Source organism: Nuphar pumila, chromosome 11 (assembly GCF_984573655.1).
Source record: "Nuphar pumila chromosome 11, dmNupPumi1.hap1.1, whole genome shotgun sequence".
In the NCBI taxonomy this organism is placed as follows: Eukaryota; Viridiplantae; Streptophyta; class Magnoliopsida; order Nymphaeales; family Nymphaeaceae; genus Nuphar; species Nuphar pumila.
The window spans coordinates 112580657-112595059 of NC_143259.1; the positions used below are offsets into that span (position 1 = coordinate 112580657).

The following is a 14403-nucleotide window of genomic DNA, read 5'->3' on the forward strand; positions in this document are numbered from 1 at the left end:
TCGAGTAAAAAGCTGACAAAGTAGATCACAAGGTTGACCCTGTTATCTATTTCCACAAGTTTCAAAACCAAAGAAAGCAAAAACAATCACAACCTGCTTTCAAAATCACTACTACTTTTTCATGTTTCACCATCATTGAGAAAGTATGGTGATTGTGGTTTACACTCACTAAATTATTATTTTCCATCACAATGCTGCTTCATCCAGCAGCAGACAGATGTGGGTCTTTCTAAGACGCACTGTCACTAAATCATTATTCTTCATCACGATGCTGTTTCGTCCAGCTGAATGGTAGCCGATCCAAGACGGAATCAAAAATCATATTTCATTGGAATAACATTTGGTAATGGCACCATTGTGTACAAGTACCATTATGTACAAACACCATTAGATCTTTATGGTGCCAGTAGTTTTGATCCAATCCAACATCATGGATGGATTCAGCATGTTTAAAATAGTGGGGACCAGCTTTTGGATCATGTTTTTTCGACAAAAAAACACATTATTTTATGACCGGAGAAAGTATTCCACATTATAGGCTATTGATTTTTGAAGCCTGATAAAAACCTGTCTGATGATTCAAGAACCGATTCCCACTAAGCAAAATATGTTGATCACATCTGTAAGATTAATTTCATGAAAAAAACCAAAACAATGAAACAAACAAAAAAATGAAGCGTTTGTGACGTATGTCGCCATTACCAAATGTCATCCTACTTCATTGTGCAACAATAATATAAAAAATACAGTTGGTACATTCTTGGACGTTCAAAACCTACTAATTTTTGGATGTTCAAAACCTTCAATGAGCATTCTTTCCATTAGGAGATTTCCGAAATCCCTTAAATTATCAGTATGATGAAGACCTCAAACTTCTGAAACCAATGAAAATGGCTTTGATTTTTTCAGTTACAGACGATCTTTTTACTACTGTGGCCTTGCACTTTTGATACATAAGCAACCTTAGCACAAAGTCAGACAACACCTTACATCAGCAACAAGATGGCGGATGCGCGGAGCGTACCATTTTACGCGTTCCAAATGCTCCACACGTACATGCCATTGATGACCTGAACGAGAGATGAGATTGCTATGAGTTCGAAAAATGTCATAAACGGGACAGCACAATGGCATCAGGAATACATAAGCTGGTAAGTTTAAGCAGGAAGGATGTAGCACATGAAGAGGACAACCAAGGGTGGGGTTTACTTGGGAGCCAGTTGTAAGAGAGAATACATGAAAATCAGTTTTAATAGGAATGGATTTGAACTACTAGATCATTGAAACTAGAGCCAATGGATCAACTAATCTAGCCACCTAGACTAAGGATGTCATTGATCAGCATGTACAGTGCCAATGACCAGTAGAGGTGAGATGTGAGAGACCCAAACCAATGAGGAGCAAGTCCCAATGATCCCAAGTATGCTGAGCAGCCTGAATACATGTAAAACTGGAAGCTAAAACCAACAGGTGAGTCGCATCAATTTTAAAAGCCAGTGCTAACGGTACCTTCAGACTTTGCAATTGTATGCATTGACCGAACCACATAGTCTGGCCATGAATCCTCTTCTGAGTCTTTGACATTCCCATGAACATGCAGTACACCGCCCTCAGGCCTGCAAACCACATTTTTGTGAAAATCTAAAACCATGTGGAACATGTCAAGATAGTTTTGAAACAGCATGTGGTATAAGAGCTATTCCAAAGCTAAAAAAAATTGCAATAGAATGCAGATGGCATTTGACAATTGCCTGAAATCTATTTTTCTTTCCTGTCTAAATGATGAGAACTGTAACATCAAAACAAAAAATCAAGCCCTTGATATATATATATATATATATATATATATATATATATATATATATATATATATATATATATATATATATATATATATATATATATATATATATATATATATCAATGTTATTAAAAACGTGCCTCAAGGCGAGGGGCCTTTTGCCTTGATGCGCTTGGGGTGAAGCGCACCTCAACATGAGGCACACACTTTTTACATATCGGAAATACCCCATTTGACCCAAAAAGAGAGAGAAAAAAGGCGCCCCAACCCTAATTAGGGTTGGGGCCTCTCTTTTCCCTCTCACCCTACCTCTCCCTCTCGTCTCTAGTTTCTCTCGTCTCTCTCTATCTGTTCTCTCTCGGGTCTTGGCTGCAGCGAGAAGAAGAAGAAGCCCCAACCAACCAGGTACGCTCTCGTCTCTCTCTGTTTCTCATCTCTAATCTCTTTGTCTCTCATCTCTCACTGATCTCTCTCTTGGGTCTTGGCTGCAGCGAGGAGAAGGTTCAAAGCCTCGACCCCAACCATGTACCCTCTCTCTCGGGTCTCGGCTGCAGCGAGGAGAAGAAGAAGAAGAAGGCTAGACCCAACCAGGTACGCCGACCCTTTTTATTTTTTTTTTCTTTCTTTTTCTCTCTTCTTCCTTCTGTTCTTATTTTCTTTTTCTTTTTTTGAACTTCTAGGCATACTTTTCAAATATATTGAACTGTTTGATACCTGTTTTTTGTTTGCAAGCTGGGGTTAGAAGGAATCCTACCAGATTACTCCAGATTTTTGTATTTTCTTTCCTTCAGGGCAGACCGTGTATCCTGTGTGTGTATGTGTGGTAGAAGGAATGACACTGTGTTATTGTGAGATGCATGCATAAGCTCTTCAACAATTTATGTTCTACTGAGTAATAATTTCTTGACCTATTGTTTGTGTGGAAAAAAATAAATCTGATCAGGTGGCTGCTGCCACATGCAATGTATTGAAAATTTCCTCTTGATATATCTTTACCATTAGTGTTACTAGATACTTACATACATCAAGTTGCACTAATGTTACTTTTACATGTTAATCTCATATTTTTCGGTATTTATTTGAGATTTTCTATTTCTTATTGGTAGTTGTTTCATTAATAAAGCATTTCTTTTATTTGTTTGTATTTGTAGATATTTTTAAATGTTTTTTTAAGGCTTACGCTTTACGCCTTGCTTTAGTTTTTGGTGAAGTGCTATGCTACGCCTCAATGCTTTTCACAACATATATATATATATATATATATATATATATATATATATATATATATATATATATATATATATATATATATATATATATATATATATATATATATATATATATATATATATATATATATATATATATATATATATATATATATATATAACTAGACAGAACAGAAATTGAATGCATTCAGTATAATAGAAGATTCAGTGTTGTGACAGAAAAAGATCAAAGGTATGTGGAATTAATTGAATTACTTTAAAGCTCGAACAGCAGTAAGCCAACTATCCTCACTTGTTGGTAGCAAACCAAGGCAGACACGATCAGCGACACCCTACAAAGAAAACATATTTTAACAATTAGACTAACTAATGCATGAAAAGCATGATAATGCACACAACTGGTGGATTTCCACCAAAATACAATAACTACGTTATTTCATTATCTCAGAGCTAGAGCTATGATATTTTTCCTAGAATATTTTATATCTTTTGGTGCATTGAGTAGGATTCTGTCAGCCCATAGTGACAAAAGTTAAAAACAGCAAAATATTGGCAGCCAAAACTTGCGAGAATTTGAACATTTTTTGAAAATCTCATATTTTTTGGCAAAATCTTGGCAATAAAAAATAAATTTAAAATATAAAAAATATTTGTATAAGAAAATATAAATAAAAATATTTAAAAATAGAAACCACATGTTTTTCTTCACGATAAATAGCCGATAAAAATATAAATATCGTGTTTAAAATGTGATATTTATGTTTTTGACTAAAAACTCCCGAGAAATTGAAAATATCACGAGAAAGTACCAGTTTTAACTTTCAGTTAATTTCTCATGATCTTTTCATAAATCTCGCAAGATTTGTCACTATGTAAGCCATCAATGTCATTTTCATGTCTAAACGGTTTCAATAATTGTATCATCATATATTGCCATCAGTCACCATTGTTTCTGTTTTCCAAAAAAAGTCATGTGCTTCTATGTCATTCTTCTAAGATAATATTTGATGCAGAGCATCAAGAGATAGAAGCGGATTTGAATCTCAATCCAAATATTCAGACCCGTTCCGGACATCGCTACCCAAAGCGATCCACACGCTTGCAGGACATCCCTGGTCCTAGTGGATCTCTCAGTTAGGCGATGCTCGTCGTGCTCATTTTATTGTTTTGATTCCATTGTGGAATCATATTTTGGACTTTGTTTTAGTAATAATTATTTCATGTAATTTTTTTTTAGGAGCCAGATTCTACGGATCCGGATAGTTCTGGTACCCTGTAGGATCTTTTTGTGGTACTAGAGGGTGTATGGGGTCCAAGGGTAGTTTTTATTTTTTTGCAAATGCGTTTCTCTTTTGTGTTGGTGCAAGATCCAGTTCTCAGCTTATTTGGATCTGGATCATGATCTGTCTCCATAAAGGGGGATCCTAGGTGACGCCACCTTGGTGTGGTCCATCTTGGACCTCATTCAAAATATGTTGACCAGTCCAAAGTCAAATTGGGCTATTAGAGTGAGTTAATAGCCCTTGGCAAAAACGAGGCCTTGCATGCTCGTTTTTGGAGCAAAGCTTGGGAAGGCCCAAGGTCTCTTTATTGTGACTCTTCCCAAGCAAATGAGGCTTCAATTAGGGAGGTCGATCAGGAGGAAGGGGGTCTTCTTCATTTTTGAAATTGGTGGTGTGACTGGTTCTAGAGGGAGAAAAAATTGAGTTTTGGTATGGTTGGTGCTAAAAAGAAAGCTATCTTGGTGTGAAAGAAAAAACCGAACTTCGTTTTTGCGTGGAAGGTGCTCTTGTGAAGATTACCATTGGCGTGTTGCCAACCTTGTGCGTGGTGGCTGGAAATTCATTTTTTGTTCGTGGTGTTCCTCGTGGCGTCGGTTGCTTCCCAACGACGGCCACTTCTATTTTCAACCCGGATAAATCATTGGTTCTTCTTGTTTGTTTTCTTTAACATATGAAACTTGAGTTGCTCTTTCATTTGATGTCGTGATCCGTTTATTGTTCTGTTGTTGAATGCATGAATAGATTATTTTTATGTTAAAGTTGGATTGCTTAATCAAGATAATCCCCGGAATACTTTGTGTGATTTGGAATTCGTTGTTACAAGAAAACTCTGTGAAAACGTTGTCTCGGTTCGTCAGAGACATGCCTGATAAAACATCCGTGTAGGATTCGTTTCTGAACAGATTTTCGCGTTCTTTGACTTCCTGAAAAGCTAAGATAATTTCCTACAACTTTGTAGTTGAAACTTTTCTTAAATTCGTTGGTTTAGGCCTCTGTTTTTCGCTGTCAAGTCGTTGGACTGACAGAAGTCCCCTGTTACATTTCTACTACAGAACCAACGTAGTTGTGTTCGGTATTTTCATGATATCTGAAGATTCCCTAAATGAAATTTAAATATTTTTGATTTTGTGAAAAGCTAAGACCTAAATCTGCATTTTTCATGTTTTGAGATTTTGCTGAATAGATTTCTTTGTTGCCCGAAAATATTGATATTTTTTGTTACTGTCGAATTTCTGAATTGTTTAATTTCTGTGACAATAATTTATATCATTTCGAAGTTCAAAAATTCGTAGAGGACTGTAGAAAATTCCAAAAATTACAATCTTTAGTGTTCTGGAAAGGTCTGAATCTGACCTTCATTTCGTCAGTTGTGAGTTTTCGCAAACTCTAAAGTTAGAAGGGTCAAAAATCCCTTCAAACAGTCTGCCCCTGAATTTCGATAATTTGTGTTGGACTTGTTTAGCAGTCCTGGTGTCGAGTCCGTGGAACGGTCGTTCCTGCTCCGAATCTGGTGTTTTCAGATTCGTTGGAAAGTTGTGCGAATAGCGCACAACTTTCATTTAGATCGCCTTTTATCGAAACAGAATGTACAGATCCCAAAAATCTGTTTTCCAGAGTTCTATTTGGACTCTGCATCGTATAAGCTTCTGCGTGCGCTTGAATCCATTTGGATCCTGGATCGGTGTGTACCGAGTCCACTGTAACATTGCATCAATATTGCTAACAGTTCTACTTCAACATCACTTTCCAACAAAAGTGACTCCTCAATACATGAAACCCTACTCCAACATCACTTAACAACAAAAGTAACCTTTCAGTCCATGAAAATTCCGTGCACGAAAGCTAGGTTCTTAAAGCATGTACTTCTTGTACTAGTAGTTTGTTGGAGGCCACTTCCCAGTCCCCATAATACCATCCCAAAGTAACATTGATGTCAAATCAGTCGATCTATGTTGAGGATAATTGGTTCAAGCAATTTGTTTTAATGTCATCCAACGTAAATAATGTCGTCATACACAAATGCATGTCTTGCATTCCCCAACATCTAAAATCCTGCTATTACAAGGTGCTGATAAAAACAAGCTTCAATATTCCCAACTTCAAAAGGATTGCAAGGCCACTCTGAAACTTGTTGAGGAATATCATGAAACAGAAAAAAAACCAAATTACACTATATGAATGAGAATAGTATCAAACTATTTTGATGAGTTTCCTATTTCAAGAATTTGACATAACTTTGTAATAATGAATATGCTAACAGCTTTTATTAAAAGCTGTTAAAGAATATAACTGTTTTACTGTGCCTACTTGTGGTGCCATAACACGGTTATCTCCTTCAAGAATGATACAGTGATCTGAAACAAAATTTGCAGTGATGTTCTTCCGCAGAGCCTCCAGAGCATGAGGATTCCACTCACATGCATAAACCAGTTTTGCACCAGCCCTAGTTGTCAATCAAGTTGTTGATAGTCAAAGCAAACATATTTCTAATATTCTCAAGGAAAAATAGATGATGACTGAAAGTTACAATGAAAAAAGAAAGATCACCACATGAAAGATTGTACTATTAATAGACACTCACTTCACCAGGAAAGGCAGCACAAAGTATCCAATTCCAGCAAACAAGTCGACAACAATCTCGTTCCTGCAGTCTAACTGAGCCATGCGAAGTTTTTCCGATAAATTTCCCCAGGAAAACATGCATTTTGTTGAATCAAAAGAATAATATATTCCATTCTCATGATGATTGACCCATCCGTCATCGCCCACAAGAATCTCCAAGGTGCTATCTCTTGTTCCAGTTGGTGAAACTCGACCCTGCATGTAGTTACAAACAATTGTAATGATAGGATGCACTGGATATCTAAAAAATTTCAAATTTATTTCATGAAACAACTTACAACAATGCTAGATTTATTTTAAGCAAATCAGAACCTTTTTTTGCAAGATTGCAAGATATGCATGTATGGGTAAGAACGATAAGCAACCACTTAGCTTAACATACTAATGAATATTTCATGCAGATAAATAATGACAAAGGCAAAGCAATGAAAGATAAAGATGCACCAGTACAAATTCATAGCACAAGCACACTTTCTTTCTTTTGTTTACACAATGGAGAACCTAGTAAATTGCAGATAAATTGCCGGATGAAACCATAAATCAAGTGCATATATGCTAATTTGCACTTCCTGATTCTCAATCAAAATTAGCTCCCAAAATTTAGCAAAAAGTGCTACATAATGCATCATTGCTAATCAAATAGCCTTTTGACTCCCTCAATCCTGATTGCAATCTTTGCAGTGTGCTTCACAGGTATTATCATAGTTCTTATAAATTAGGCAATAGCAGAAAACAAGCTAACATAGAAGAAAAATAGGATGACATTAAAAGAGAAATGACAATTAGCAGAACATTTTGGGAATCCAATTCTAATAATTACTGACCTTTGCAGGTCATGCATAAGTAATTCCAAGAAACAGATGTATAAGTGCAGATTTGTCCATAAAATGAGGCTCTCAGATTTAAATTAGAACACTTTTTCGAAGGAGTGGATTGATTGCTGCACCATAAAATCATGCTGGACAAAAAATTGTGATACAAGAGTAATATGTTATGCAAAACAAACAAACATAATACATACATACATATATATATATATATATATATATATATATATATATATGTATATACGTATAATAATTTATTACAACAACAATAGGCATGCTATAGAGTAGCTAGCAACTATATCACAACACAAATAGTTGCATAGAACCTGGCGAGCAAGGCGGGCTGCACCAAGCGATTTTGCAACAATGGGCCAAACCTCCACACCAATTGAATCCCAAATCTTGTCCTTGAAAGCAACAGCTGGAAGAACAACTATATCTCCAAGACACTCCCACCTGGATTACAATGGTGTTTATATAGTATAATTTAACATTTTTTATCAGCTGGTGTTAAGAATGCAGCTAATTGAATTGGATAATCATGTAAAATTAAATCAAGCGTCTACAGGAAGCAGGAAAAAAAAGTGCACACCTACTTGGCAACTGTTCTATAAGGTTCGGAGGCAAACCTTTCTGCTGTATCAATGACATTACTGCTTCCTTCAGTATCTTCTGTGGGGACTTGGGAGTGTTTCTAGTGACAGCTACATCATCCTCTACCAAAGAAGCACCACAAGCCAGCAGAAGATTCTGCAGTTCAGGTAAAGAACACCCATTTATTGAAAAACTCTCCCCAGTATAAGAGGCTGCAGAATGACTGAACCTTGGACTTTCAACTAAGTCATCTGAACCTAGCATCTTTTTCATAAAGCAGGTATAACACTTTTCAGTAACTGGAAGGAATATGAGTTGTTCATTCTGAGTTTTATAAACCTTCCTCCCAGTGTCCAACCATCCAATCTTTTTCAATATATCTTTCCCAAGTTTAGCATATTTTCTTTGAATCTGTAAAGCCCATTTCTTAGATTCCATCTGAACAGCATCTTTCATTATAGCTCTGTCATAGACTGTTTTTGCACTTCCATTGATAGCTTGCATACATGAACCATAATTGAAATTTCCATCATCTGTCACTGAGTCGAAACCCCCAGAACCAGAAACAGCAGTGCAGCTGCCCTTCTCTGTCTCTTCAAAATTTAAAAGAGGTTGAAGAGGCTCAATTGCCACACTATGATCAGTATCTTCTCCAGAAGCCAAAGAAGTCAACAGGCAGCAATCTACTTTCATTGGCTCATTAAATTTTGTTCCAAATGCATAACATGATGCCCCACCACCAACAATAATCAAATAGTCTTCCACAACATTTATTGTACTCCTAACAAGCATAGGATAACTCATGAAGTCTATCTCCACATGCTTCCAGACACGACTTTGCAAATCCAATAGAAAAACCCCTTGGTGGTGTTTTGAAACAGGGCATCCCCCAACTATTCCTAGATATCTTTTGTAGATGAACATTGAATGTGAGAATCTAGCAGAGGGATTTCTTCCCATTGTTTCCACCTTCTTCCAAAGACAAACTGCGGTATCAAGACTATAAAGGTCTCCCAGAGTTGTTTCTCCATCATATCCTCCAAACATAAACAATTCTGAACCTGCTGCCACCAATGAATGTGAATGTCGAGGACATGGCTGTTCCCCTTGAGTATTAATTTCAGTCCACTGCAATGTTTCTGTGTCAAGGACATTCATGCATGCATAGATCGTTCCATGATAAAGTCCACCATGCACATATATTTTTGATCCCACAACAGCAGCTGCATGGCGGTGCCTGAAACATGACCAAAATCACATTAGGTGAACATGAAAATTATTTTACATTTGTGACCACAGCCTGATACATAAAACATGCAAGAACAAACTTTATTTCAAGAAAAGATAGCAGTTTGTTAGAGAACAGTCATGACATGTACACATGTTGCAATAAAAAATTGTGTCTGAAAAACCCATTCCTTAATCAGTTGGTTTCTTCCATTGCAACCTAAAACGTCTCCCAGATATTTCAGCAAACCTGAATAAAACTCATTTTATCTTGCAAAGAGCAGACTATAAGCTCAGAAAACAACATTAAAACCAAGTTTGTCTCCCTAATCCAAATACAATAATCTAATAAGGGTTGCAATTTTGATTAAGAGAAAAAAAATCAATTTTGTAAACTATGAAAAGAAATCTAATGCATTATATGCAGAAACAAATTATACATTCCGACAATTTGACCAACCTTAGACTATCATCGTGTGTTGAAGACAATAATCAGAGAAGTGGGAGTCTGACTCTTAACAAAGTTATTCATGGCGCACTCAAGGACATTAATTAACTTCTGACTTAATTAACCAATTCACTAGGAACTATCATGAACGTCACTATTTGCAATAAGTATCTTAATATGCCCAACTGTGAAATTGGATGAAGAGGTGTTTTACTATGATCAGAAACTCAGATTAGGCCTTGCTCTGCAGATACTGATTGAAGATTTTGGAACCTTTAACAAATACAAGAACAACCCTGCAACCTTTTCCAAAATAACAAAGAATAGACTTAAGAGATCACCTAGGGCCAAAAACACTTCCCGTATATGAAAGAAACTCCCATCTATTGTCAACTGTATGAAGGACCCAAACATCGCTAAAAATCTGTGTGGGGTCACCCCTTCCACCAATAACAAAAACGCGATTGCCAACAACTGAAGATGTATGTCCCACACGTGGAGGAGGTCCCTCTGAATGAAGTACTTTCAACATGCCACTTATTGGATCTAACAGCAGTGACTCATGTTGTCGTGAATGTCTGCCTAAGCCTCCGAACCCACCAAAAATCAAAATTTGATTGCAGCCAGAATCATTTAATAAGCAAGCTGAGTGACCCCAGCGGAAGAGTTTTTCAACTGGAAGTCCAACAGTCCTCATTTTGGTAGCTGACAGAGAGCACTTGCAGGCACTTGATAACCCTGCAGATAAATCACTATAAGCTAAATTAAAAGATCAGAGAAAAAGTACTCACCATAAACGAACACGCAAAAAAAATAAAGTTCTACTCCAAACGAAAATAAATATGCATCATAGTCTTCAAAGTAAAATTCAGATAGTTTTTACAACCACAAGCTACTTAGTTTCCTCTAGATCCGACTATGAATAAGAATCTTGTTTCAAATCCAACTTGAGGAGTTCTAAAATCATATTCCATTTCATAGATTGCAATTAAAAAGCACAAATTAAAGAAATTGAGAAAAAACCCATATTTTAGAAACTAAAATCACCTAGGCACTTACCTCGACAATTCAGGTGCTGGGTACTAAAAGGGCATGTAGGAGGCCTAGGTGAGCTAGGAGAATCTCACCAGGCACTGCCAGGTATATTTGTTGGGCATGGTGCAATGAAAAAGAAAAAGGGAAAAGGAAAAAGAAATGAAAGATAACAATATTAGAGACAATGACAATAACAATTGAGGCTTATTTTTTTCCCTTTTTCTTCATTTTACCTGAAATTCTGGATTCTATTTAGCACCACATATGCGTCCATACAGGTCACCAGATAAAGGACAAATAATCATCTTTTATATGTTCAGGTTTTTTTGCCTATTTATGTTTTGAATCATGAACCTGAATAATGTCCTTCAATGGAATTCCATGTAAATCATTAAGCATTTCATACTCACATGATTTGATTCCACTATTATCATGGATATCATCACAGTGATCCTGGTCACAGTGCAGTTTCTGGAGATCATGATGCATGGGGGCAGCTTTCTCAAGTGAATTTGTGCTTGATAGAACTTCCATTTGTTTAGCCTCTAGATCCAAAACATTTCCTTCTTCCATGGATTCCTGTTGTATATCATCATACATCATTTCCCTTCTTGTCTCGGATGGGAGCTGTAACACAACAATTATATTACCATTAAAACAATAACAGGTTGATCGAATGCAATAGCTGAAATAGTGAAAGGGCACTATCTAACCAGTTTGGGTCTAAATGCCACCAGTGTCGACCTTGCCTAGAAAAGAGACTAACAGAAAAAGGAAAAGAAAAAGGGTCCATGGTAGGATCATTTCTAAATTTCTAATAATAAGCCTAGTCAAAACAACACAAAGTCATCCACGGTTCCATTTAGTAGCACATTCATACATTTCCTCCAGCTTTTTTATTCAACAGAAAGTATAATTTCAAATTTAAACTAGACTCAAATTTAAAAACTGTTAACAGTTGGCGACAGAATTTCCAATTAATGTGGCAGAGACTAACACTACAACAGGATATGAACAGTAACATCTTAATAGTATAAAACACCCTTCACCTTGTAGGAAAACACTGAGCAGCCATTCAATAAATATTGCAAAAAGGTTCAGATAATGATTAAGATAAAAAGAAAACGTGGAAACACAAGGGAATTAAGGCAAAACGCACAAAAGGATGTGACCTTTGAAAACAAAATCTCAGTGAGGATTTTTCTCTACTTCAAAATCATAACCCACCCTATTGTTTGCGTTGTAATCCATGGCAAACCAAGGTGCCCTCCTAGGTGGCCTAAATGAGCTAGGTGCCAGTTAGTGCCCGGACGAAGGCTATCCAGGTGATAGGTGAGCACCACGAAGGGCCTACATGATCAGCCTGTGATTATATCTGGTAAATGCATACATTTTACTAGTTACATATGTTTACCCATTGTAGTAGCATAACATAATGTAATAACAAACTACAATTTAGTTTAGTACTACAATCTTTAGCATACAACACTAAAAAGATAAACCAACACATGGTCATTCTTCTTGTGCCAAATGCATTACATATTTAGCAAGCTAACATGTGAAAACGTAGCCAATTGCAAAGTTTTCGCAGATGGGAGACAAAATAAGCACAAGAAGGATTCATATACAAGTATATAGAAACTATTCTTAAATTACGCAAAGTTAAAAAGGATTTCAAATGGATCAAGTATAAATCAATCATATGTTTCTGTGCTCGTACTAAATTTGAACCATACAAATCCATCTGAAAACTAATGCTTTAAAATGATCAAACAGTTCAACAACAGTTCAATCCAAACTGTACCAACAATCACCACATTCACAAAAATAACTTCATATAGCGCGACCTGTGTTGGATAACAAGCCACAAAACAAGAGAGTGGGAAGTAATTTGTGTACACCACCCTACCTTGGAGGCCATGAACAAGCGAAGAAAAGCATCGGTTCTCTTCTTATTGGCCTCCATCTTCTCATTGGCAATCCCCACGAGGTACCGAACGTACTCCGGCGAGACCATGGTCCTGCCCATCTCCCCCAACGGCACCTCCATCCGTATCGAACACCGAATAGCCACCATAATCCTCTTGCTCACGCTACTTATCCCTGAAACCGAACCACGCCCCACAAAAAAATCAGCCCCCAACTTCGAAAAAGTTCGACAACCCAACAAAGAAAGAAGCAAAAAGGAGAAAAACTGAACCTGATTCTCTGAAACCGCAAGAGATAGCCATAGCGACCAGAGAGTGAGCGGAAGCTACGTCGATACAGTCGACGGCGAGAATGAAAGGCTCGAAGCGGAAGACGATGGTGCCTTCGGAAGAGGAAGAAGGGTTGAACAAAAGGTCGGTGACGGCGTCCGGGTCGGCGAATTCGTGGGTGATGAAGAGCCAATCTCCTGCCTTCTTCTTCTTATTCTTGTTGGTGTTCTCTTTGTTTGGAGTGTGGGAGAGGATGGAGATCCTTCCAGAGCAGGAGCTGGTGGTGAAGTAGGAAGGGTGGGAGTTGATGGCGTCGAGGAGGGGGACGATGGGCTCGTCGAGTGAGCCCTTCGGGGACCTATCGGTTCCCTCACTCGCCATCGCAGAGAGAACCGTCGTCTTCCTCTTCGTGAACTGCATCTCTCTCTCTCTCTCTCTCTCTCTCTCTCTCTCTCTCTCTCTCCAGAGTGTTTGGATTCCTGAGAAAATCATTTTCCCATTGTTTAAGAGGATCTGGGCCTGCATGTATTCAAATGGTTCGGAGCCAAGTCCTGGATCCGAAACATAATGTCCGAAATGAATAACGGTGGACGATGTATGCTTCTCCAGAATCACAACTCACAAATTGTATTATACCAATGGTTGATACGTGTTACTGGTCATTGGTGTCGCTAAGCTTTGACATGATCAAAATCTAGAATCCAGATCCATATTATAAGATTTGCCAATGTATTATGTGCCACCCGGGAGGGATTTTCCTTTGCCTACCCAAAAACAAACAACAATGGGGGTGAGCAAGCAGGAATCTTTGTAATCATAAGCACCATATAGAAAATTCAGTAATAAATTATTTCTACATGAATTGTAAGCCTAATTTCTTTTAGTTTCACCATTAATACATAAGAAATTAGGTCCATCACCCAGCTTTTTAAATTTAGACAATAAACTTTAACATATACTTATTGCCTCATAAATTTACAATCTTCTCTTAAAACAAATAATCTTTTTGCTCAAAGAGTACCCATGATTCTATATAACTTTCAGCAAGTTAACAAGACTTTTGTATCTTGCCCAATCACTCCAACATTATTTGTTGCATAATCATCCACTTAAGCATTAAAACACAAAAACAGACACAT

The 14403-nt window shown here is 37.2% G+C and overlaps 1 protein-coding gene across 3 annotated transcripts; it reads right to left on the minus strand.

Annotated features, from left to right (window-relative positions):
* Nucleotides 1-610: 610 nt before the first annotated feature.
* On the minus strand, nt 611-13715 carry LOC149822880 (Met-10+ like family protein / kelch repeat-containing protein). Of its 3 annotated transcripts, XM_089981300.1 has the most exons (11): nt 13267-13715; nt 12976-13169; nt 11477-11693; nt 10373-10769; nt 8355-9593; nt 8089-8218; nt 6895-7130; nt 6621-6756; nt 3286-3362; nt 1510-1616; nt 611-1070 (listed from the first exon to the last, which is right to left on the minus strand). In XM_089981300.1, exons 1-11 carry the CDS (start codon nt 13682-13684, stop codon nt 964-966), a joined length of 3258 nt encoding a protein of 1085 aa, XP_089837426.1. In that variant the 5' UTR covers nt 13685-13715; the 3' UTR covers nt 611-963. The 3 variants fall into 3 exon arrangements, 2 of the variants coding, with proteins under 2 accessions (XP_089837426.1, XP_089837427.1); XR_016426124.1 differs by lacking the exon at nt 6621-6756; XM_089981301.1 differs by lacking the exons at nt 611-1070; nt 1510-1616; nt 3286-3362; nt 6621-6756; nt 6895-7130 and adding an exon at nt 7771-7893.
* Between the last annotated feature and the right edge of the window lie 688 nt (nt 13716-14403).